We start from the raw sequence: 23984 nt of genomic DNA, 5'->3' as shown, positions 1-23984 counted from the left end.
TGTGTATATGTATGATGTGGAGGTGGTTGGGCTCACAACAGCAGTTTTTAGAAAGCCATCATGTATTTAGTAGTTCCATTTATGAACCATGCACTACATTGCCAACATCATTTTTGTCGAATGCTTCCACAAATATCACATATCTTTGGTGTCAACTGGGATTAAATCCAAGACTTTCAAAAGCATAGGGCCCACGTTACCTTACCTGTTTTAAGATTCCTACCGTCAGCTATATCATAAGCAGTTTAATGCAGACCAACTTGCCAAACACTTTAGCTTTAACTCTTTCAGGTCCGGCCATGCAAATATCAGTACCACAGTACTGATGACGTAATGCTGCTGTTTTATCATAACCTAACATAGAAAACGTAAAAAAAAAACTGTTGTATTGTGTGACAGAGAGATAAGCCAATGAGAAAATGTCTTCTATCTGTGTTTGAATGGTACACGAGATGGGATTGGTTGACTTTATCCTTGCAGCCCTGTTGACACGTGCGTGTTTACCTCAGTATTAAACAAGTCAAGTTCAGGTGAAAGGGATGCATAGTAACACATAATCAAAAGCATTAGCCTTGGTATATCGTTTGAATCAATTACAGCGGAGTGCATTTTTTAAGGGGTCTGAATTCCTCTGAGGAAATGTGCTTTTGTTTTGTTTCGTTTTAGTTCATGTGACGTCATTGTCATGTATGAGACAACAGATGCTCCGTTTGAGGTTATTTTTAAACAGCTATGAATTTCTGTTGAGTCACAACCAGTTACATTCATTAACGTGCATTCTGCCATGGTCTATATCTGCACATGAGTATCTTCTGTTTAAAAGTCTGACTAGTTAGTGATGCAAGTGCTGTGGTTATAACACCGTGGGCATGGATACGTTTCTTATATGAAAACCACAGAAGGGAGAAAACCATTTTAGCCTTCTATCCCACCGTGAGCTCTCCTTTCAGAAAATCCTTGGACCACCTATACTCTCTGAAGTAAGTGTGCTTTTTACACAGATACATTCAGGTTAGAAGTGTAAATTATAATTATATAACGTTACCAACGCTGAAGGGTACCTAAATCTTTGATATAATGTCTATCCAACTGAATAAGAAACATTTTTATTCTGATTTCTTCTCGAAACACCTATGCAAGTTTGTTTTTTATGACAGCAGACACGTCCCCACATCTATACAGTTTGACTGATGGCCATCACAGCGCCCTGATGACCACCTTCACTGCTCTCTTCTTTGCCATTGGATGAAAGTCAGGCTTTAAGAAAGGCTGGGCTATGTTGCATTTGTTTGAGCTGGTTAGTGCTATTAAATAGAGTAGAAACTGACAAATTAAAATGATAAAATGAAGGACATTGTCTCAATATGTGGGATGTCAACAAAGGGTAAAAAAGCTGTACAAAACAACACAAAGAGGGACACCTGATCATCCTAAAAGGGCTCCATAAGAATTTTACTGGCCAACAGATTGCTCTCCCTATAATGTCTCTGATGGCCTCTCATTAAAAAGGTAATTGTCCATTATATCATAAATATTAAATTTCATAATTTTACGAGGTAAATTTGCAAGTAGAATACACCTTCATTTCAAGAAAAAGCACCCGTCTTGAACCTGAAGTTGCATTTTTTTCCCCCTTACTGGCTGGCTGTAGTGAGACAGTCGGTGAGCACCCTGACTGAGGCCCACCCCATGGTTAGTCATCATGAGAGAGCATGTGGAACTGAGGGAAATAAAAGAATCCGGTGGTTTGGGAGCATGATTGTGGTAGCTGGCAGGAAGATGGTTTTCCATTGATAGCAATCTATAGCTTTTCCCTCTGCCAGGTCAAGGTAAGTCTTGCATTCTGGGCTGCTCTAAAAAATTCACCTCAAAGCCTCCCCATTCTCCACTCTCGTCTTACGTCAGTTGCACCTGGTAGTTTTTCTTTCAACTGAGGCCAGTGAACCAGGGCAGAAAGTTCTCTTTTTAAAGATTGTTTGGCAAGGGAGTATCTTCAAATGGATCTAGAGTAGATTAGCAAAGCAAGGTCCCCTTTGTGCTGCTTCCTGTTTTGTATGGAAGAATTTGTGAGGGAGCTCAACCGATTCACACGTCTTGAACCAGTTTTCAAGCATTCAACACATTTTCCATGCATTATTTGGTATTTGAATTGCATGTGTCATTCCTGAGAGACCCCCCCATCTCCTCAAATCCAGACTGAATCCAGTTATGCAGCTAATCCTTGCAGAATCGGTGCTCAGGATTTATCCTCACTTTTGCTATTGAGTTCAGCACATAGACACTGTACAAAACAGACAGTTGATGTATTATTATTTATTATTACAATGACATTTCCCCCAGGGCTATGAATTTTATAAAGCAAAGCTGAATAAAGCATTATTTAATCATTTCCCCGGCCGTTGTGTTAAGTCATCCAGTTGTAACAATTGTGATCAAGTTTAGCCGTGAACCCATCCCAGAATTGTCTATGTCATGCCATGGACAGCCTACAATAAGCAGTGAGAGAAATGTGAATGAATGGAGAGTTCTGTTGCCACCCTGTGGTCCAAACTGCCACTAGATATCCACTTATAACAAACGCAATATAATGCAAGCAGTGTAATGAGTATAGAAAAATGGTTGAAGGATAATGCTGTGTCAAAGTACTCTCGTAAAGATTTTGACATAGCATTGTTAGCCAGCTAACAGGAGATTGAAGAGAAGGAGATTAAAGGAGAAGGAGATTGAAGGGAAGCAGGGAGTCAGAGAAACGTGCCTGTTAATGGGCTGAACACAAGAATGTATTCATCTCATTAATTTACATGCCACTTTAAAATGACAATATGGTGTTAATAGCTGTATTCTGTACAGTTAGACCTAATTTTTGTTATTTCTAATTAAATAAAAACGTTCCTGTTCATATTGGTGTGCCTCTGTGTTTACACAAAGCTGTAAATGGTAATACAATATAAGCTGGGGTATAAGGATTTTTGGTTACTGTTGTTGTACTGTTGACATGTTGTTCCTGGAGCACCACATCATTGTAGTCCATGGAATAAAAATAATATGTTGTTGCAGGAAGTATGAATATATGTGTTTTAAAGGAATAAATAACAAATGAGGTTAAAGAGGATATATGATATTTATCTCTGATGCGAAAGCTGAGGAACAGTGGAAGAAAAGTTCTGTTTCTTTTCCTGACTTTGCCTTAGGAAGATCCTACAAGATTAAAATGTTGGAAACAATAAATTGCTAAGCTATTCATAGCTAGACGTAACGCAAAGCGTTACAAAATATGACCGCCGAACTGTTCAGTAGGTTTTGGCACAGAATGAGTCATGGTTGTCAGTGTGTTTGTGTGTTTTTTTTGTGTTTTGTGTGTGTAAATTGGTTTGTGTTTCATTTTTATGTATTAAAGGAATTATTTGTTATAGATGTTGATGATTTGGTTATGATATGTTTTGTCTACTACTTTTTTGTGGATTGTTTTGGTATATTTTTCTTTTGCAATGTAGTTTGTTAAAACAGGTCACATAAAGAGGTGTGGAAACAAAGTGAAGTTTCCAACTACCAACAAGTGGCGCTATAGGTGATATCAGTCAGGCATATGTACACGTTCGGGCCGGATCCAGCGTCCATCCTAAAACATTTTCTCTGGATCAAACAATGAACGCAAGAGTTACAAGAGACTTTGGGCCCTATCTTGCACCCAGCGCAATTGACATTGTCACCGACGCATGTATAATTCCTATCTTGCACCCGGCGCACAGCGCGATTTTTCCTCCAGAGGCGCGCTTCGAAATGAACTTGCGTCGACATGGGCGGGGGCGGAACAGAGAAGGCGTTTCTCTGGCGCAAGTGGTATTTTGCAGTTTCAAAACAACGCCGTGCGCCGTGCGCCATTGACCAAAAAAAAGCTGGTCTAATGTGAGGCGCAATGTCTAAAGTCTGTAACGCGTATTCAGAACGCTATTTTAAGGGCGCATGTGCTTGCCCGCACAGTATAGGACCTATAGGCTACACTTTACTTCTGTCGTCTTCACGAGAGATTTACACCAATTGTTTGGCAAGCCATATATAATTACAAGGAAAATAAAGTATTTACCACATGAGGAAATCATTGTGATATACGTATCCAAGACATTTTAAAACTAGGCATACATCTAGCGTACACAATTGACCCAAATGATTCAGGTTAATTGAAGCTGCGTGACATTTGATTTATTGTATGGCTTTGTTGCATTTATTTAATGCCAGTATTATTATAAATCTTGTAAACTCATCTCTGTGTATGTGGACTTTATTTATGTACCTTGGGTTTGGTCAGCTGGTGCACTGGCTTGGGTGCCGATTTCCATGCCCCCAAATCCCTGCGGGCTCTCAGGCGTGAGGGTAGACGTGGGGATGTCCTCTGCTGCCGTCAGATCCTGGGTCGAGGCAGATCCACCTCCCGTGAAGGCACGAGAACGTGTGTTACCTTCCAGCATGGATGTCCCACGTCTCCGGACGTCATTATAGCGTTTTCGGCAACGTTTTCGGGTGCCCCGTTGCAGAAACTATCACGGCAATATCTTGACATGCTTGCTTGACTTTGCTTACTTTTGGAGGGTTTCTCGCATCCCCATATATATCTATCTCCCGGCTTTTTACAAAGCCATACAATAAATCAAATGTCACGCAGCTTCAATTAACCTGAATCATTTGGGTCAATGTGTAGGCTACGCTAGATGTATGCCTATTTTTAAAATATCTTGGATATGGGTATCACAATGATTTCCTCAAGTGGTAAATACTTTATTTTCCTTGTAATTATATATGGCTTGCCAAAAAATTGGTGTAAATCTCACGTCGGTCTTCTCGGCTGTGAACTTTTCCGGTCTTCCACCAGGTAATTCCGCCATCAAAATAACAAGCCGCTATGGACTATGCGCTCCTCGCTCTTAAAGGGAATGTGAAATGACGCTCGGATTGGTTTATTGCATATTACGCCCAAACCACACCTATGGCTGAGTAACCTCCTTTGGACCAACCCTTTTGACACTTGCGCTGGACGCAAGTGTGTTTTTTCCGCCGTTAAAATAGCAACTGCGCCATAGAGCCGCCCACACAGCTACTTGCGCTTGGCGCCGTCCTACTTGCGTTTCTGATCGGCAAGATAGGGCCCTTTGTGTTTTGTGGCAAGCACTGGCAAGTTGGCAAAGTTTGAGGGTCTGCCACGCCCACACCTTCCGACTAATGAGAACATCTTCTATGAATTTTAGTCGCCCATGGCTGAAGAGTAACCTGACCACATTTCAAGGCGTTACCATTAAATTTGTCGGAGGAGTTCGATCAGATGCGAGGTGCGCAAACGCCGTCAAAACGCATCTTCCACTCAAAATGGCCGACTTCCTGTGGACCTGCCACCATGGCATCAAGAGACTTTTTGGTGCGTCCAAGCATGATGAAGACGTGTACCAAATTCCGTCAAGCTACGCCAAAATAACCCCAATGCGCAGGGTTTTTTGCAATGTTCTAGGGGGCGCTCCCGAGCCATTTTGCTCCATCCATGGACAAAAACTCTACCGAAGATGGACGGTTACAGGCTTCATGTCCCTGGCAAATTTGGTAATTTTTCGAGCACTTTGACATATATGCGATAGAGTTATAAGAGACTTTGGGCCCTATTTTAACGACCAGAAACGCAAGTAGGACAGCGCCAAACGCAAGAAGATGTGTGGGCGGCTCTATGGCGCATTTGCTATTATAACGGCGGAAAAAACACACTTGCGCCCGGCGCAAATGTCAAATGGGTTGGTCCAAAGGAGGCTACTCAGCCATAGGTGTGGTTTGGGCGTAATATGCAATAAACCAATCAGAACGTCATCTCACATTCCCTTTAAGAGCGAGGAGCGCATATTCCATAGCGGCTTGTTATTATAATGGCGGAATTACCTGGAGGAAGACCGGAAAAGTTCACAGCCGAGGAGACCATCGTGAGATTTACACCAATTTTTTGGCAAGCCATATATAATTACAAGGAAAATAAAGTATTTACCACATGTGGAAATCATTGTGATATCCATATCCAAGATATTTTAAAAATAGGCATACATCTAGCGTACACATTGACCCAAATGATTCAGGTTAATTGTAGCTGCGTGACATTTGATTTATTGTATGGCTTTGTAAAAAGCCGGGAGATAGATGTATATGGGGATGCGAGAAACCCTCCAAAAGTTAGTAAAGTCAAGCAAGCATGGGAAGATATTGCCGTGATTGTTTCTGCTACGGGGCACCCGAAAACGGCTACACAATGCCGAAAACACTATAATGACCGGAGACGTGGGAAATCCAAGCTGGCAGGTAACACACATTCTCGTGGCCTCACGGGAGGTGGATCTGCCTCGACCCAGGACCTGACGGCAGCAGAGGACATCGCCACGTCTACCCTCACGCCTGAGAGAGTGCAGGGATTCGGGGGCATGGAAATCGGCACCCAACCCAGTGCACCAGCTGACCAAACCCAAGGTACATAAATAAAGTCCACATACACAGAGATGAGTTTACAAGATTTATAATAATACTGGCCTGAAATAAATGCAACAAAGCCATACAATAAATCAAATCTCACGCAGCTTCAATTAACCTGAATCATTTGGGTCAATGTGTACGCTAGATGTATGCCTATTTTTAAAATATCTTGGATTTGGATATCACAATGATTTCCTCATGTGGTAAATACTTTATTTTCCTTGTAATTATATATGGCTTGCCAAAAAATTGGTGTAAATCTCTCGTGTAGACAACAGAAGTAAAGTGTAGCCTATAGGTCCTACACTGTACGGCCAAGCACACGCGCCCTTAAAATAGCGTCTGAATACCCGCCACAGACTCTACACAATGCGCCTCTGACATTAGACTAGCTTTTTTCTGGTCAACGGCACACTGTCGTTTTGAAACTGCAAGATACCACAAAGGAAGACTTGCGCCTGAGAAACGCCTTCTCTGTTCCGCCCCGCCCATGTCGGCGCAAGTTAATTTCGACGCGCGCCTCTGGCGGGAAAATCCCGCTGTGCGCCGGGTGCAAGATAGGAATGATACATGCGTCGGTGACAATGTCAATTGAGCTGGGTGCAAGATAGGGCCCTATATGTTATCTATATAAGGCCTTACATATGTTCTTTCTGCTAGTTTTTCATGAATCCTTGAAACAGATACGCTACAAATGACTGTTCTGGAAAAGTGTACAATTGAAAAAAAAACTTTATTTATTATTTTACTTTATTACCTCTGCCAAGGAAGTTATGGATTCATTGCAGTTTGTTTTTCTGTTTGTCTGTCAGCAAGATTACGCAAAAAAACGAACAGTCTGATTTTCATGAAACTTGGTGGAGGTTTGGAGCACGGGCCTAGGAAGAACCCATTACATTTGGAGCAGATCCAGATCAAGGGGTGGATCAAGGAATTTATTTTCACTATGAGATTGTGAAAAGATTTTTTGATGTACAGTACTGTGCAAAAGTTTTAGGCAGGTGTGAAAAAATGCTATGAACTAAGAATGCTTTGAAAAATGTAAACAATAAATGTTTATTTTTTTATCCATTTACATGGTAAGACTGAGCACAGCAACAAGACACAACATAGTTATACTGCATCAGCAGGGTCTCTCCCAGACAAAGATTTCAAAGCAGACAGGGGTTTCAAAATGTGCAGTTCAAGCTCTTTTGAAGAAGACGTTGAGGATCGTAGACGCAGTGGTCAGCCAAGGAAACTTAATGCAGCTGATGAAAAACCCATCAAGCTTATTTACCTTCGAAATCGGAAGATTTCAAGCAGTGGCATCAGCTCAAAACTGGCAGAAACCAGTGGTACCCAGGTACAGACATTTACTGTCCGGGGAAGTCTGGCCAGAAGTGGTCTTCATGGAAGAGTTGCAGCCAAAAAGCTCAACCCCGACAAGGAAACAAGGCCAAGTGACTGAACTAAGCATGAAAACATAGAAACTGGGGTGCAGAAACATGGCAGAAGGTGCTCTGGACTGATGAGTCAAAATTAGAAATATTTGGCTGTAGAAGAAGACAGTTTGTTCGCCGAAGGGCTGGAGAGAGGTACAATAATGAGAGTCTGCAGGCAACAGTGAAGCATGGTAGAGGTTCCTTTCCAGTCTGGGGCTGCATTTCTGCAAGTGGAGTTGGAAATTTGGTCAGGATGAATGGAGTCTTCAATGCTGAGAAATACAGGCAGATACTAATCCATCATGCAATACCATCAGGGAGGCGTATGATTGGCACCAAATGTATTCTGCAGCAGGAACATAACCCCAAACATACAGCCAATGTCATTAACAACTATCTTCAGCTTAAAGAAGAACAGAAAGTCCTGCAAGTGATGGTATGACCCCCACAGAGCCCTGGTCTCTACATCATCGAGTCTGTCTGGGTTTACATGAAGAGACAGAAGAATTTTAGGAAGCCTACATCCACAGAAGATCTGTGGTTAGTTCTCCAAGATGTTTGGAACAATTTACCAGCCGAGTTCCTTCAAAAACTGTGCGCAAGTGTATCTGGAAAATTTATGCTATTTTGAAGGCAAAGGGTGGTCACTAATTTAGAATTTTCTTCTGTTCCTTCACTGCATTTTGTTAATTTATGAAGAATTGATGAAAATAAACTGTTAACACTTCCATTTTTGAAAGCATTCTTAGTTTACAGCATTTTTTCACACCTGCCTAAAACTTTTGCACAGTAATGTATGTATTTGTCAGATTTCTGCTTAGCTTGTTTTTCTGCAAGGTATCAGTCAATATTTTAGTATTGGTATCTTTTTTGTTGAACTTCCCAATAGTTCCTATCAGTCTGGCTAATAAGATTGCACATATAACGTACGTATATCAATCAATTATATCATTGATTCTTTTCTACCTTACTTAGACAAATGCAAAAGAGTTACTCCTCCTCGATTCTCTTTTTATTTATATCTAGATATACAGTATACTGTATATTGATTTTGGTTTAAATTGGTCACAACTTTCAAATGTTTTGCACTGGTTTGGAAGCATTTCAATAATGCAGAGGTTGGCACAGCAAATACATTTCCAGAATGTACTTACACAGCTCCCAAACATCTACCTCTATTTTACACACATACTTCCTCTAGCTGAACACCTATGTTATTAGTTCATGGGTATTAGAGACAAATGTTGACTTTAATTTAAAATGGAATAGTATGGACTGATATAACACTTGTCTGAATAAAGGTCAGTGTGTTGAGTAATAAATTGTGCATGCAGAACAGTGGAAGCAGTGGAAGCAGTGGAAACTAAGTATATCATATAATATGTGAAAATCGTTCACTGTAGTTGAAAAGTATATATGTTGTTTACACAGAAGCAAATTAAATAACATAAAATGCAACACTGGTCTGTTTCACTGTCATATAAGTTCTAGTTCAAAAAGGCAAACTACACTAAGCCTGTACGTGGATAACTTATACTAATACTTTCCTTCCTTCAAAATGGCATCAGATACAAGTCTTTGTCCCACTCCATTTGTTGATAATCCTCAACGTTCTCAAGCAGAATGCAAACATTTCTAAAGTAAGGATAACTCCACACTCCCTTGCTTGATCATGAAATTAGTCATTGGATAGAGCACGGTCTGAGCTTTCCACACGTGTGTCAAACATGACTATAGACCAATCAGATGCCAAGATATCCTAGTGCGCAACAGAGAAAGTAGGATGTAAACAGGAACTCGGTTTGAACACATGCATTTGTCTCGCCGGTTTGTTGCGCAAGGATTATGAGAGTTGTATACAACGAAACACTTTCATTATCCATAACATTTTACATTTAGTAATTTAGCAGACGCAATTTGTCCAAAGCGACGTTGCCATGGCTTCTAAAAGGAAAACCCAGAAATGGGCACAGCCTAAACAGGATTTTATTTTATGCAACTGCATTATTGGAAGAGATGCAACGGTTGTATGAAGAGGAGACTGAAACAAAGAGTCTGCAAGCTTGCATGTTGTATAAGGACTGTCCCAGACGCAGGGCAGGCAAAGAAACGCCATCACACATCCCCCACCCCCACTTGCTCCTCAACCCCACACTGGATCAAAGGTACACCAAGAGTGCAAGTCCATGTCCAACCCCCTTCACAAGTACTGTCTCCCCCAGCTAAACTGCAACAGCAACCAAGCCAAGGGAAGAGGGAGGACCTATTCCACCTATTCTGCTCCTCCCAAGGGACAAAGGGTGGCCACCAGGAGAACCAGTGCTCCAGCTCAGCTCTCTGTGGTGGAAAATAAGGACAAATGGCATGATGTCACTGATGATGATGAACAACCTCATCTCCCTCCTTTTCAACCAAAGAGGGCACCAGGACCCCAGCTCAACACAACAGCGACATATTCACCACTCCAGCTATTTTACTTGTTTTTCAGCACATCTTTGGTCACATCTTTCATGGTGGACAACACAAACAAATATACTGAAAAGAGGAAAAAAGCAGGAGCTAAATTCAACTGGTCCCGGAAATGCAGGTACAGGCTTGACTTCCCATGGTCAGTAATGACCAAAGCAGGGTTCTTTGTCATCTCTCGGTGTCTTCATTTAAGCGATCCTCAAGAAAATGAGAGAGAATGTGAAACCCAACACCATGACAGCAATCAAGATAATTACACAGACATACTGACTGCATGCCGCGCATTCTTCCACCTCAGAAGGGAGCTGTCCATTGATGAAATTATGGTACCCTCTAAAGCACGGAGTGACCTTAAACAATACATGAAAGACCAACCCACCAAATTGGACTATAGATTACTTGAAATTATATTCATATTTGAGTTCACTCAATTCCCTTGAAAGTGTGTAAGATTTCATATCAGAAAATGTTAAAGTGGTTAATGTGACTATTGCTAAATGAGGTAGACATTTTTGCCTAACCAGTTTTAATTAGAAAAGCAGGAGAGTGAACACACCAATGAAAGTAGGGTAAAGGTCATCCAGTGTCAAAGGTCATGTTATGGCATTTAGGAAATGCTGGCCACTCCTCTACTGAATGAGTCATGAAACACACATTTAAAACATTGCTCTTCATCCTGTAGTTGATTGTTCTAAATCCTGTGCTGTAGCAATATTCAAAGCCTTTGACAACCTGTTTAGTCGGTAGCCTAGATCATTGATGATCATCTCCTTTACAAAGGTCTGCACAAATCCACCTTGTGGAAGATATGCACTAATGTTACTTTCCTCAACGACTGGTGCAATATGGCATGGCAAATATGGCCTCAGGGAAATGTGTTTCTGCTGTGTAAAAATTATATAAAGTGAGCTAGATAGATATCCTACATTTATTATAGCTATTTGATCTAAGTAATACACCTATGAATATATTTAGACAGATAAGATCTTAAAAGTATATTAAAAATAGAACATATCAAAGCCACGAAAAGAGATCCTTTCTGTTTTTTACATTTACATTTAGTCATTTAGCAGACACTTTTGTCCAAAGCGATGCACAAGGGACACTCTACAGTCCAGCAACGAGCAATAGAGACCAATAATACAATAAATACTATTTTACATAACAAATAGAAACAAAATCAGTAATGTAACTGCTGTAAGTGCAAGTTAAGTACTAGTAGAAGGGCAAATTATGAAGGGAGGTACTCTCTGAAGAGTTAGGTCTTCAAGAGCTTCTTAAGAGGTAGAGAGAGGGACACCCCTGCTCTGGTAGTGCTAGGCAGCTCATTCCACCAACGTGGAACCACGAATGAGAATAGTTTAGATTGTAGTCTAGACCGTACTTGCACAGATGGCATTGCTAAACGACACGAGTTAGACGAGCGCAGCATCCTGGGGGTAACATTTGCCCTTACAAGAGCATTTAAGTATGTGGGAGCAGAAACAGCAATCAGTCCGTGACTTGAACTTGATGCGAGTAGCTAAAGGCAGCCAGTGACGCTCAATGAGTAGCGCAGTGATGTGTGACCTCTTGGGTTTGTTGAACAGCAGACGCGCCACCGTGTTCTGGATCCTCTGAAGTGGTTTCACCACGCATGCCGGCAGGCCCGTTAGGAGGGCGTTGCAGGAGTCAAGGCGGAAACTCACCAAGGTTTGCACCAGCAGCTGGGTGGCATCAAAAAAAGAGACCACTTCAAAATGGTCAGTTTCTCTGGTTTTACTATTTAGTGTAATGTGTTAAAGTAAATTGAAAATGTGTGTTCTTTTATTCTATAAACTACTGACAACATTTCTATCAAACTTAAAATACAAATATTGTCATTGAGAGCATTTATTTGCAGAAAAATGACAATTGGTCAAAATAGCAAAAAAGAGGCAGTGTTCTCAGATCTCGAATAATGCAAAGAGTTCATATTCATTCTTAAACAACGCAATACTAATGTTTTAACTTCAGAAGAGTTCAGAAATCAATATTTGGTGGAATAATATTTTTTTTGCTATTTTGACCAATTGTCATTTTTCTGCAAATAAATGCTCTAAATGACAATATTTGCATTTTAAATTTGGTAGAAATGTTGTCAGTAGTTTATAGAATAAAACAAAAATGTTCAATTTACTTTAACACATCCCATTAAATAGTAAAACCAGAGAAACTGATAATTTTGAAGTGGTCTCTTAATTTTTACCGCGGCTGTATATGGGCAGACTGGGATAGGTGTGGCCTGATTTTGCGGATACTGCTCAGAGCGGCACGACCGGGAGACAGATGAAATGTGGTCAGTGAATGGCAGTTGGTCATAGATAATGACACAGAGATTTCTTGCTGTTTTGGAGGGAACAAGAGATAAGGAGTCAATTTTGATATCAATGTTGTGGTGCATGGCCTGTTTGGCTGGAAAGACAAACAGTTCCGTTTAAGCCAGATTCAGCTGCAGGTTGTGATTCTTCCATCCCTGCAGGACCTGTTCGCCTCTAGGACCCTGAGGCGGGCAGGTTAGATTGTTGCTGACCCGTCCCACTCGGGTCATAAACTCTTCGAGGTACTTCCCTCCGGCAGGAGGATGCGGTCCATCAGGACCAAAACTTCGCGCCACAAAACCAGCTTTTTGTGGCACCTGACTTGGACTCTTCTCCCGTCCCCCCACCTCAAGTCTGTGTTACATTAAAACACACTACATTGCACATTACACATCCATATTGCATTTTGCACTCCACTTTCCACTTTACTTCCCTATATACATTGCTTATATATTGTATCGTATTGTGTTCCCTTTGTTCTCATGTGTAGTACTTATTGTGATTGTATATTTTATGTTATGTGTAGTACTTATTGTGTGTGTATATTCTGTTATGTGTAGAACTTATTGTGTTTGTATATTTTATGTTTTGTTTAGGCTACTACCTATTGTGTTTGTATATTCTTATGTTTACTGTATGCACCTACTTACCAGAACACATTCAAGGTAGGTGTTAACCTACTTGGCAATAAACCCAATTCTGATTCTGATTCTGATTCATCCATGTTGAGGATTTTTTTATTTGGAACTGATGGGTTGACTGTGAAATTTCTCTCTGTGAAGTTTAAAAGTGACCTCTAGGGCAAATCTCTACACGGTTTACTTTCTGTGGAACAAGTGCGTTTGTTGTCCTTTGTGCCTTGTCTTGATTTAAAGTTAATTTCTTATATGCTTTATAGACCGAGATGCCAGTTGATTGTAACTGGTGATGATGCTGGGACATCAGAAAGTGACGTTTCTTAGTAGTGTTGCATGAATAAGCAAGCACACGTAATTTCTCATGTCTGTCTTTGATTACTTCTTGTAGGCTATCCTTTCCTGTTTTTACCTTTTCTCAGTAGGAGTGGCTAAGGAGTAATGCAAGAGTGGTCTTTCTGGCTGGTGAGCGTTTACAGGAGGTCCACAACATATACAGTATATATATCCTGATATTTAAGTCTCGAGCCTTAACTTGCAACATTGCAAACATGCCTTCAGCAATTAAGAGCATTTCAGTAACATACGACGCAATCAATGAGGACAATACTTTCAGTAGCGGTGACCGTATTTCCGGACATGTTACCCTTGAAATCGCGAAGGAAACGAAGATTAAATCTTTTTCAGTTAAAGCAAAGGGTAAAGCAAGTGTCTTGTGGAGTGAACGTTATGGTTCTGTTACAATAGTTTACTCCGACAAAGAAACGTACTTCAAGTCGGAACATTTCTACATACAAGAGAAGAAAGATAATGGTACGTTTATTACCTTTTCTCTTGCCGTTTATTGAGAGCAGAGGCAGAAAATAGACTATGTAAGGGATAACGGCCGACGAGCTGTTCAGTTCTACAAAGTTAATGGACGTTGCGGGGCAAAGAACTCGACGACGCGCAGCGGAGTCCATTAACTTTGTAGAACTGCACAGCTCGGAGGCCGTTATCCCGCTTATCTCCCGTTTACAACATCCAAAAATGTTTTATTAGGGCCCGAGCTGCTGAAAGCAGCGAACCCCTATTACGATTGCTCAGTTTATTATTATTCTTGATAAAACTTCAAGAAAACTCCAAATTTGGCAGGGACGTTATGCCGGTGTTGTACCCGATTCAGCAATATCAGAATATGCACACCCTTGACGCACCACTCGCTGGCCTAAACCAACGTAGGGGAAAATACTATATTACGATTTTATTATTTGTGAAAGAGATGGAAGAGAAGAACACAAGTGATTACAGTCTTTAGAACTGTTCTAAAGAGTACAAACAACCGATGTTTTTCTATGCACCCCTTGACGCACCACTCGCTTGATCGGAAAGGAAAGCAGTTCGCCTAAATAAACGCATGGAAAAATACTATACTACGATTTAATTATTTGTGAAAGAGATGGAAGAGAAGAACACAAGTGATTACAGTCTTTAGAACTGTTCTAAAGAGTACAAACAACCGATGTTTTTCTTCCAAAAACCTCGAATATCGAACGCAAAAGAACACCTTTTTGTTGTGTGGAAATATATAGCCTACCCCAGCCATGACTACAAAATGAATTAATGTAATTTTGAATTAGCAAGTTGAATGTATTTGACACGGTGTTTCACAAGACTAAATAACGAAATGCAGTTTAGTATCTAACAGGAAGTGCAAATAAGCAGAAAGTGCAGAATATGTGCATATGAATGGCAGTGGTATATACATAATGGGAACGTATAAGATACAGTATGATACTGTACTCTGCTTACTGAATAATCTAATTGCGATTTTCCCCAAAATATTGCGATTGCGATTCGATATGCGATTTTTTAAAATGTTATCCTCTTTTTTTCTCCAACAAAACGTACTTAAAGATTTAAATATGACACAATATTAGATACATTTAGTGTGAAATATTCTTTCCCACATTTTACATTTGAATTTAACTGCTCATTACAGAAACAAATCGGTGGCTTTGCCACTGTGCATTTAAGTTATTTAAACAAAGTCAAGTATAAACACAAGGCATGCACTTTTTAAATTGGCCTTATGCAGTAATTGTACTTCAGGGTTAGGGTTAGGATAAGCAGTTTTACCTTAAAATAACAGCTTTGAAAATTGGGGCAATGACTTTTAATATGGAGAATCGCCTCTGTGCCATTGCCATACCAGGGTCCGTAGGCAAATGACTGCATTATGTAGGTGTGCCTGAAGCCGCCTGGTTTTTACTGTCTGCCGAACTAGTAAGTAGCTTATTTGCTTGTGTCCGTCTTGTGTTGCACTTGCTTGATGATTGACTGTGTTAGGAAAGTTGTTGACTAACTAGTTGGTCATAGTGTCAAAGTAAGCACATTTCAAGAGATTTCGCTAGTTTTAGCCACTAGCATCTCGTTAGTGATAAGGAAGTGATCCGTTATGCTGCTTTAATCACTGTGTGCAAAATTTTCCATTAAAAAAAAAAAACTTTTTTTTTATTTATTTTTATCGTTGCGGTTTGAAAATTGCGTCTCATCATATCGCGATTAAACCGCAAATGCGATTAATCGTTCAGCCCTAGTGTGGGCGTGGCAGACCCTCAAACTTTTGCGACTCGCCAGTGCTCGCAATTTACACACCTCACATCTGATCGAACTCCTCCTACAGATTTAATGGAAACGCCTTCAAACTTGGTCAGGATACTCTTCATTCATGGGGGATCAACAGCTATTTAGGTTTTTTCCAAAGTCCTAAGGATGAGGGCGTGACAGACCCTCAAAGTTTTACGACTCTCCAGTGCTCGCAATTTCCACACCTCGCATCTGATCGAACTCCTCCTACTGATTTAATGGTAATGCCTTCAAAGAGCTAAATGGTCTGAAAACAGTGGAGATGGTTGTAGACTTTAGAAGGAACGCAGCCCAACCCACCCCAATCACCCTGAAAAACTCCCCAGTCCACACTGCAGAGTCCTTCCGCTTCCTGGGCTCCATCATCTCCCAGGACCTCAAGTGGGAGCTGAACACACCAAAAAATCACAGGATGTACTTCCTGCGGCAGCTGAGGAAGTTCAATCTGCCAAAGACATTGATGGTGCACTTTCACACCTGCATCATCGAGTCCATCCTCTCCTCCTCCATCACCACCTGGTACGCTGCTGCCACTGCCAACGACAAGGGCAGACTGCAGCGTATCATCCTCACTGCTGAGAAGGTGATTGGCTGCAATCTGCCATCTCTACAGGACCTGTTTGCCTCTAGGACCCTGAGGCGAGCAGGTAAGATTGCGGCTGATCCCTCCCATCCAGGTCATAAACTCTTCGAGGTCCTCCCCCCCGGCAGGAGGCTGCGCCCCATCAGGACCAAAACCTCACGTCACAAAAACAGCTATTTCCCAACTGCAGCTGGCCTCATCAACAAGGCCCGGGACCCCCACCTGTCTTGGACACTTGCCCCTCCCCCACACCCCAAGTCTGAGTTATGTTAACTCACATTTTACTCCTTTACATTGCACATTCACTTTTGCACACCTGCACTGCATTTTTTTTTGTTGCATTTTACCCCTTACTTTACTTCTTTATATACACTCTATTTATATATACATCTGTTTACATACTGTGTTCTGTAGTACTTATGTTATGTGTAGCACTTAGTGTGTTTCTTTTATGTTATGTGTAGTACTTACTTATTGTGTGTGTATGTTTGTGTTTTTATGTTTTTTATGTTTACTGTATGCACCTATGCACCAGATTCACCTATTTCAGGTAGGCGCATACCTACTTGACAATCAATCTGTTTCTGATTCTGATTCTGATTCTGATTCTGCTCCTCTGCAACCTGTCCAGCTCCCTGAGGGTCCTTGGCAGAAACGTGGCCTCGATATTGTCGGGCCATTTGAGACAGCTTCCCCTGCCTGCCGCTATGCCATAACACTAGTGGACTACTATTCCAAGTGGCCTGAGCTTGCCTTCTCTCACAGCGCCACAACAGCAGATGTCATAAGGTTCCTGATGTCCACATTCAGCCGCCATGGCAATCCAGAGAACATTGTTACTGACAATGTGCCTCAGTTTACATCAGCTGAGTTTGCAAAGTTCATGGAGACACAGGGCATTCGTCACATTCGCACATCAGTGTACTACCCTGCAGCCAATGGCGCTGTGGAAAGATTCCATCGTTCCCTTAGAAGCTGCATACAGACATCCATCCTGCAGACACAGCCATGGATGGAGGCTGTGCTAACCTGGCTTCAGGTCTACCGTGCAACACCGCACGCTACCACCTCCACATCGCCCCATGAACTGCTCTACGGTCGTAAGATGCGCACTAGGCTTGACATTTTCCCTCTGTCTGCCTCGGTGATGCCTTCACCTACTACAGTACGAAATACAGTTCAAAGGAATCAGGACAAGATGAAATGCTACGCTGATCTAAGGCGTGGTGCACGTGTTCCTCCATTTCAGGAGGGAGAGAGAGTGAGGATAAGGATTCCCCGTAAAACACCCCCCAAAAAAAACGTTCCTTTTACTCTACCTGGCGAATGTCACTACGTTCTTGGAAAGACATAACTCAATTTTCCCAATGATATTATTGCTATTCTAGGTTTGCTTGTTTTTTATTACAGGTTAATGTATTTCTGGAGTTAACACTAAACTATGCTTTGTGCGCCTGATAATTGTTAGGAATGAACCGTTACTACTTTTGAATTGTCATTCTATGCTGGATCGTATTTACCTATTTTATTTTAATGCTAAAGTAAGCAAGAGTATTCTTTTACAGAAAAAGGAGATGTTGTGTTCTGTAATACTGCACTTTATTGTGCTATCACTAGGAGGCACTGTTCCGTAAGTATTGCTAGTTAATTTACGTAGATAGAGCAGAAGAAGACTGAACGTGAAGGCTACTAGTCACAGACTTTTATGCCAATGACAGTTCTCAGTAAAGAGTCCACAGGGTTGTGTTGACAACAGAGACGTTATAGTGAGACAGGTCAGACAGGTCAACAGGTCAACAAACCAATCACACCGCTAGCAAGTTGTTAACCTTGTAGGTAGTAGCATGCTAACATTAGATAGGGGGCTCATACACCTCGCAAATTCTCTCAGACTTATTTTTCTGTTACAATTAAGGTTTTTTGTTTATTTCTCTGTATTTAAAAACGTTTTGGTACAAACAAGACCAGCTACGGAGTTTGGTCTGCCATGTTTTATTTTTGATCTTCGAGCCCTTTAGACTTGAGCATAAACGCAATCTGATTGGCTAGTGCCTGTGCTGTCATATTGGCATGAAAGGTTCTGTGAGTGAACCAGTGCCCAGCTTGAGAGAGCTCCTGTGGGTAGCTGAATGTGTGCATTGGACTGAAAGATAACGTCTTCTCGATAAATGTATACGTTCACTACAATATGTTGGATTTATGTTAATGTGAATTTAAAGGGAATAAATACAATTCTGATTTGGAAGACATTTAAATTTGTGGAAAAATTATTATTATTATTTTTTAAGAAATATATTTATAAAAACGCGACCCCCCTTCAGTACCTCCGCGGACCCCCTGTTGAAGACCTATGCACTAGGGCATTTAGACATTAACGCTTTTATACACTCTGACTCTCAATCACTCACAGAAAATACATGTAGGCATTTACAGAAGGAGAAAACACAGATCACTCCAATTTAGAACATAAAAACAGAATTATGCAGACATCAGAATTCGCATGGCACACTGAGAGACACCACATAATATACACAACAAGGAAGTACACAGTTATGCACGCATCCCTCGTGCTAAACATATATAATGACTTTTGCGATGGACCACATTGTCAATCACAGCAAAGAACTTTCCCTGATCTTTTGAAAATGATGGCACAACTAATTGTTTTCTTTCCAGAAGGAGATGGGTTTTCACTCCTGCAAGACCAATCACAGGAGACGTGTGAGTTTACAAACAGCCCATAACACAGCACAAAAATACATGTAATATAGAAAAGGAACACCACTGACTTCAACACCCTCTCTCTATCTCCACAGATTCTGATGTTGTTGCTCCAGGATGCCATGTGTATCCATTCACTTTTCAAATACCTCCGCAGTAAGTCTGTTGCCAATATTGTGTATTGTATAGAATACAAATGTTACTGAGCTGCAGGGCCATTTTTGCTTGTCAAAATGTATAGAAATGTCATAAATTACAAAGTTTCCAGTCGAAAAGTAAAACATATCCTTAAACAACTAACCCTAAACCTAACGAAAGCGATTGTGCTTGACAAAAAGTCTTTGTAATTTGATGCAAAGTTGCAATTGCAAACTTCACTATGGCAGATGTAGGATATATACATTAACTATTCATGTTAAATTGTTGTGCGTGCCTTTCACAACGGTCCACCCCAGCATGACATCCCGTTAAAAGTCCACCTGATCCCATTGTCATTCTTTTGTCAACCTTTATTAGAGGCCTATACAATATGTATTTAAAAGAGGACGGTTGTTCTGTAAGTTGTTTGTCGAAATCTTTGTTTTCAGTCTCATACAATCTCTTTGTGAATAACAACTTAAAGTGTTACTCAATACTGTTCATACTGCATATATCTTATTTCATACTGTATATATCTTACCACTAAACATATGAACATACTCTGCACTTTTCTGCTTTTTTCACTTCTTAGATTAGATGCTACCTGCAGTTCGTTGGCTCAGTACTTGTACTGTCTTTGTTTTCAGTCTTATACAATCTCTTTGTAAATTACAAATTATTAAAGTGTTACCTTCTAACCATTTCTCTCCAATCATGTCCATCCATGCCTGCATCACTGTAACTCGAACTAATCTAGCAGTAGAAAATGTTGGTCCCCTTGCAAATCTTTAATGCCCGCTCATCACATTGCACCTTGCAGACAGCCTTGCTGTGCTGAAACATTAAAATCTTGGCTGCTCTCTTATATTTGTGCACAACAGGGACATGCCATCATCCTTCAAAGGTGAAACTGGAAAAGTAATTTTCTTCCTTGAGGCAAAATTAAGCAGGTCGATGTCGCTGTCAACCAAAGACAAAACTGAGTTCACTTTTGTGTCCAGGACTGATATGCATGTTCCAGACATGAAGGTAAAAACCCTCTTCCCTCTTCCCTTTTAACATTTTGTGCTCTTCTGTTGTGTTGTCTTTGTGTTTGCTCCTGTTCTTGAAAAGGGACACTGTTACCTCGTTTCCACCAAGGCCGTGCCGGAATCTCAGCACCAGCACCAGCTAAATTTTGGTAGAAACGTGCGGAACTGGTGCCAGATAAGGCACCGGCCCAGCACTTGCACCATGGCAGTGCAAACGAGGTGTCAGAAACCCTTTTGGTGTTAATTCAGTTGTGTTTCTTCTCAGGCGGCTCAGTTTGGGACTACAGAGAAGAATTTAAGGTTTCTTAACTCCGGAAGTATCTCAGTAGCAGCAAGCATCGACAGCATGACTTATTACACTGGTAGGTATCATGTGTTGCGTTAGAGAAGTTTATTTAACATTAGAATGGAGAGCACTCATATTTATGTAACAATGAAGAGACAAAAACTCTAGTGGTCCATGGGACCATTTAACTAAATGATCACTTCCAAGTGACATTGCTTGAATCCACATGTTGGCTATAAAATGCACTCAATGGCCTCTACGGTTGCCTTGGAAACTCACCAGTGCAGCAAGGCCCATGAGTAACTTCACCCCAGGTACCACTGCCACCTTGTTAGTTCCTGGAGAAATCAGGTGTGGTGGAAGACAAGAATGCAGTTTTATGCCTACTTTTCAACCCTGGTGTTAAGCATGTAGTTTATGGATCTAACCAGTGCCTTTGCACTATAGTTTGCGATCAGATCATTCATTTGAGAACTAATTCACATTCTGAACTAGCCCTAAGGCTAATATCGCAAGTTAGCATTGTTATTACAGGCAATTGATTTATATGTAACAGTCATTTTGCCCCAAAACATAATATACTGTATGCACCATATGTTTGCACAGTGGTCTTTGTTTATTTTTCTAGCCTATAAATCCCCCCTTTATTTCCTATGAAACCTTTTAGATATCAGTCACACATGTGCACCCTCCAAATTACTGGGGTTTAGACCCACATACTCAATTCTCTGTTTATGCTGCTGTTTATTTGAGTGTGTTTATTATTCATTTGTTATTATCATCCCAATAGAACCTTGACAAAAAAGGTTATAACAATTACGTACAAAAACACAAACACCACTGCATAATCAGCACTAAATGTTAATGTTAAACTCGTGGGACATGCACTCTGTTCTACATCACTTGTGCATTGCAAAATGCTGAAGTTGTTGTTGTTAAAATTATGAATTTATGTACATTACATTTTCTTTCTTCACTTTTTTGTTTCCTAACCGACAAAATTTAGTAAGGTTGATATGGACTTTGGAAAGTAATATAATCAGTACCAACTAGCCTATATGGTATGATTGTAAACTTTTATGTCTGAAATATTGATTCATTTTGTTTATCATCAATAGGAGATGAACTGAAGATTACGGCAGAAATCCAGAACAACTCTTCTCGTGCTATTAAGCCCAAATATTGCCTGTACCAAAAACAAAGTTACTTTGCTCTTAAGAACAGGCGGGTTCACACTAAAGATATCGTCAAAGAGGAAGGAGAGCCCATTGAACCATCAACAAGTGAAACTGTGAGCTTATCGCTGAGCATCCCCTCAGATATTACCCCCTCCATTCTCGACAGCTGCCGAATCCTCAAAGTGGAATATAGACTCAAGGTAGGTCATCATTCCGAGGGAGCCTCATTAGTAAATTGAATAAGCTTGTTTATATAGTGTCATTAAAATTAATATTGCAATTACGCCTCTTACATAATCCAAGAAAATATGCGCAGTTAACAACTTTAGTTTAAGTTTACTCGTGGCAGAGTCAGTCAAACATTTACAAACTGCATTAAAAGAATATTCCCTAAAGACATCAGTGTATGGAATGTACTATTGAAGTGGTTTTTGACCCATTGGTTGTCAACTCCGGTCTGGTGTGAACTCCTCAGGTCTATCTAGATATCAAGTATTCCAGAAATCCAGCGGTCAAGCTTCCATTGGTCATCCTTGCCCCTCCGCAGATGGCAGGTGCAGCCACAGGTGCAGCAACATCAGATGCTTTGGAGAGAACGGAGCCTCCTCCTCCATACAGTGCCTACAGTCTTTACCCACCCCCCTCGGGCCCGTCAGGGAGTACATATGCATAAGACTTTATAGTGAATTTGCTGAGATGTTTTTGCAGGGTTAGTCATTTCATTGTGAAATAATTCATAATAGTTCATCATTTCACAGAAAAAAATTACTGAAATGCTGCACCACAGGGTTTGTATTAATTGCAGAATATACCAGACTGATACCTAGGAAGACATCGACTGCATCGGGCATATTGTCACCGTTAACTAGTTTGGCATTTTTAGTACTTACAAGTTAAAGGAAGAACTGCCTATGAAACTCAACAAACATTGGTATCTAAATAACATGAACTGGCCAGTTAAACATTGTAATGCAATTTACAGTGACAAATTGGGGTACCAGTAGTACTTTAAATTGGGAAATAATCGGAATATCATTCACAGAGGGATCACTACACAGAAAAGGTGGAATCTGGTGAAATCGGCTTAAACGTATTTCTTTTGACGTATGAATTATATTTCTATGTAATGTATTGTTTGTACTGTATGTATTGTTTTTTTTACCATGTGGGCCTTGAGCCTGGAATAAAGTTTATATACAGTATATATTTATATTTTACTTAAAACTCTATCTAAAATATTAAACAACATTGAATTAAATACAGTTCAAGTATTTATGTTTCAGATGCACATACAAAAGTCAGACAGGGCACTGAAATTATTAGGACAAGACGCCGCACAACAACCTACCACAGCAACACATAAAATAACATAACATAACATTAAAGTGCTCTGAACATAAATTACACATATAATAAACATGCTAACATACAACAAATCTACTAAATATACAAAAGATATATACAATACAATCTGCTAAACATATAATACACATACTATAGTAACCTATACTAACCTAAAATACCTATACCAACCTAAAGACAAATCAAATGTGCCTGGTATCAGGTAGTGCAATATTACTGATTGTGCAAACAGTAGAAAACTGTAACATGTCATGTGTAAAGTGGCAAGACTGTATCAGTGTCCATTTAAAAGCCTGATGGCCCTTGGAAAGAAACTCTCCAATCTACAGGTGCAAGACCAAATACTTCGGTAGCGCCTGCCAGAAGGCAGAGGGAAAAAAGTCTAAAGGATGGATGGTAGCAGTCTTTAAGGATCCTGCCAGCTTTTCTGATGCATTGTGTGTGTAAGATGTCCTGGAGGGATAGGAGCTCCCTGCCGATGATGAACTCCGCAGACCTGACCTAACTGCATAGGATCTTACGGTACTTGGCTGTGCAGCTCCCGTACCACACTGTAATGCAACCAGTCAGGATGCTCTCTATAGTACATATGCAAAAGTAAGTGAGGATGACTGATTCCATACCAAACTTCTTCGGTCTCCTCAGGAAGAAGAGGCGTTTCCAGGCCGCTTTCACCACCTGGTCCGTGTGAACAGACC

The 23984-nt window shown here is 40.6% G+C and overlaps 1 protein-coding gene across 1 annotated transcript; it reads left to right on the top strand.

Annotated features, from left to right (window-relative positions):
• Positions 1-13901: 13901 nt before the first annotated feature.
• On the top strand, positions 13902-22597 carry LOC308375809 (arrestin domain-containing protein 3-like; the record flags this gene model as incomplete). The annotated part of the gene is made up of 7 exons (XM_080851995.1): positions 13902-14172; positions 19247-19291; positions 19387-19447; positions 20311-20458; positions 20726-20822; positions 21865-22124; positions 22400-22597. Exons 1-7 carry the CDS (start codon positions 13911-13913, stop codon positions 22595-22597), a joined length of 1071 nt encoding a protein of 356 aa, XP_080708121.1. The 5' UTR covers positions 13902-13910.
• Between the last annotated feature and the right edge of the window lie 1387 nt (positions 22598-23984).

The sequence above is a fragment of the Sprattus sprattus genome, assembly GCF_963457725.1.
Source record: "Sprattus sprattus genome assembly, chromosome: 15".
Taxonomy (NCBI): Eukaryota; Metazoa; Chordata; class Actinopteri; order Clupeiformes; family Clupeidae; genus Sprattus; species Sprattus sprattus.
This window is presented reverse-complemented; position numbering and strand designations above follow the sequence as displayed.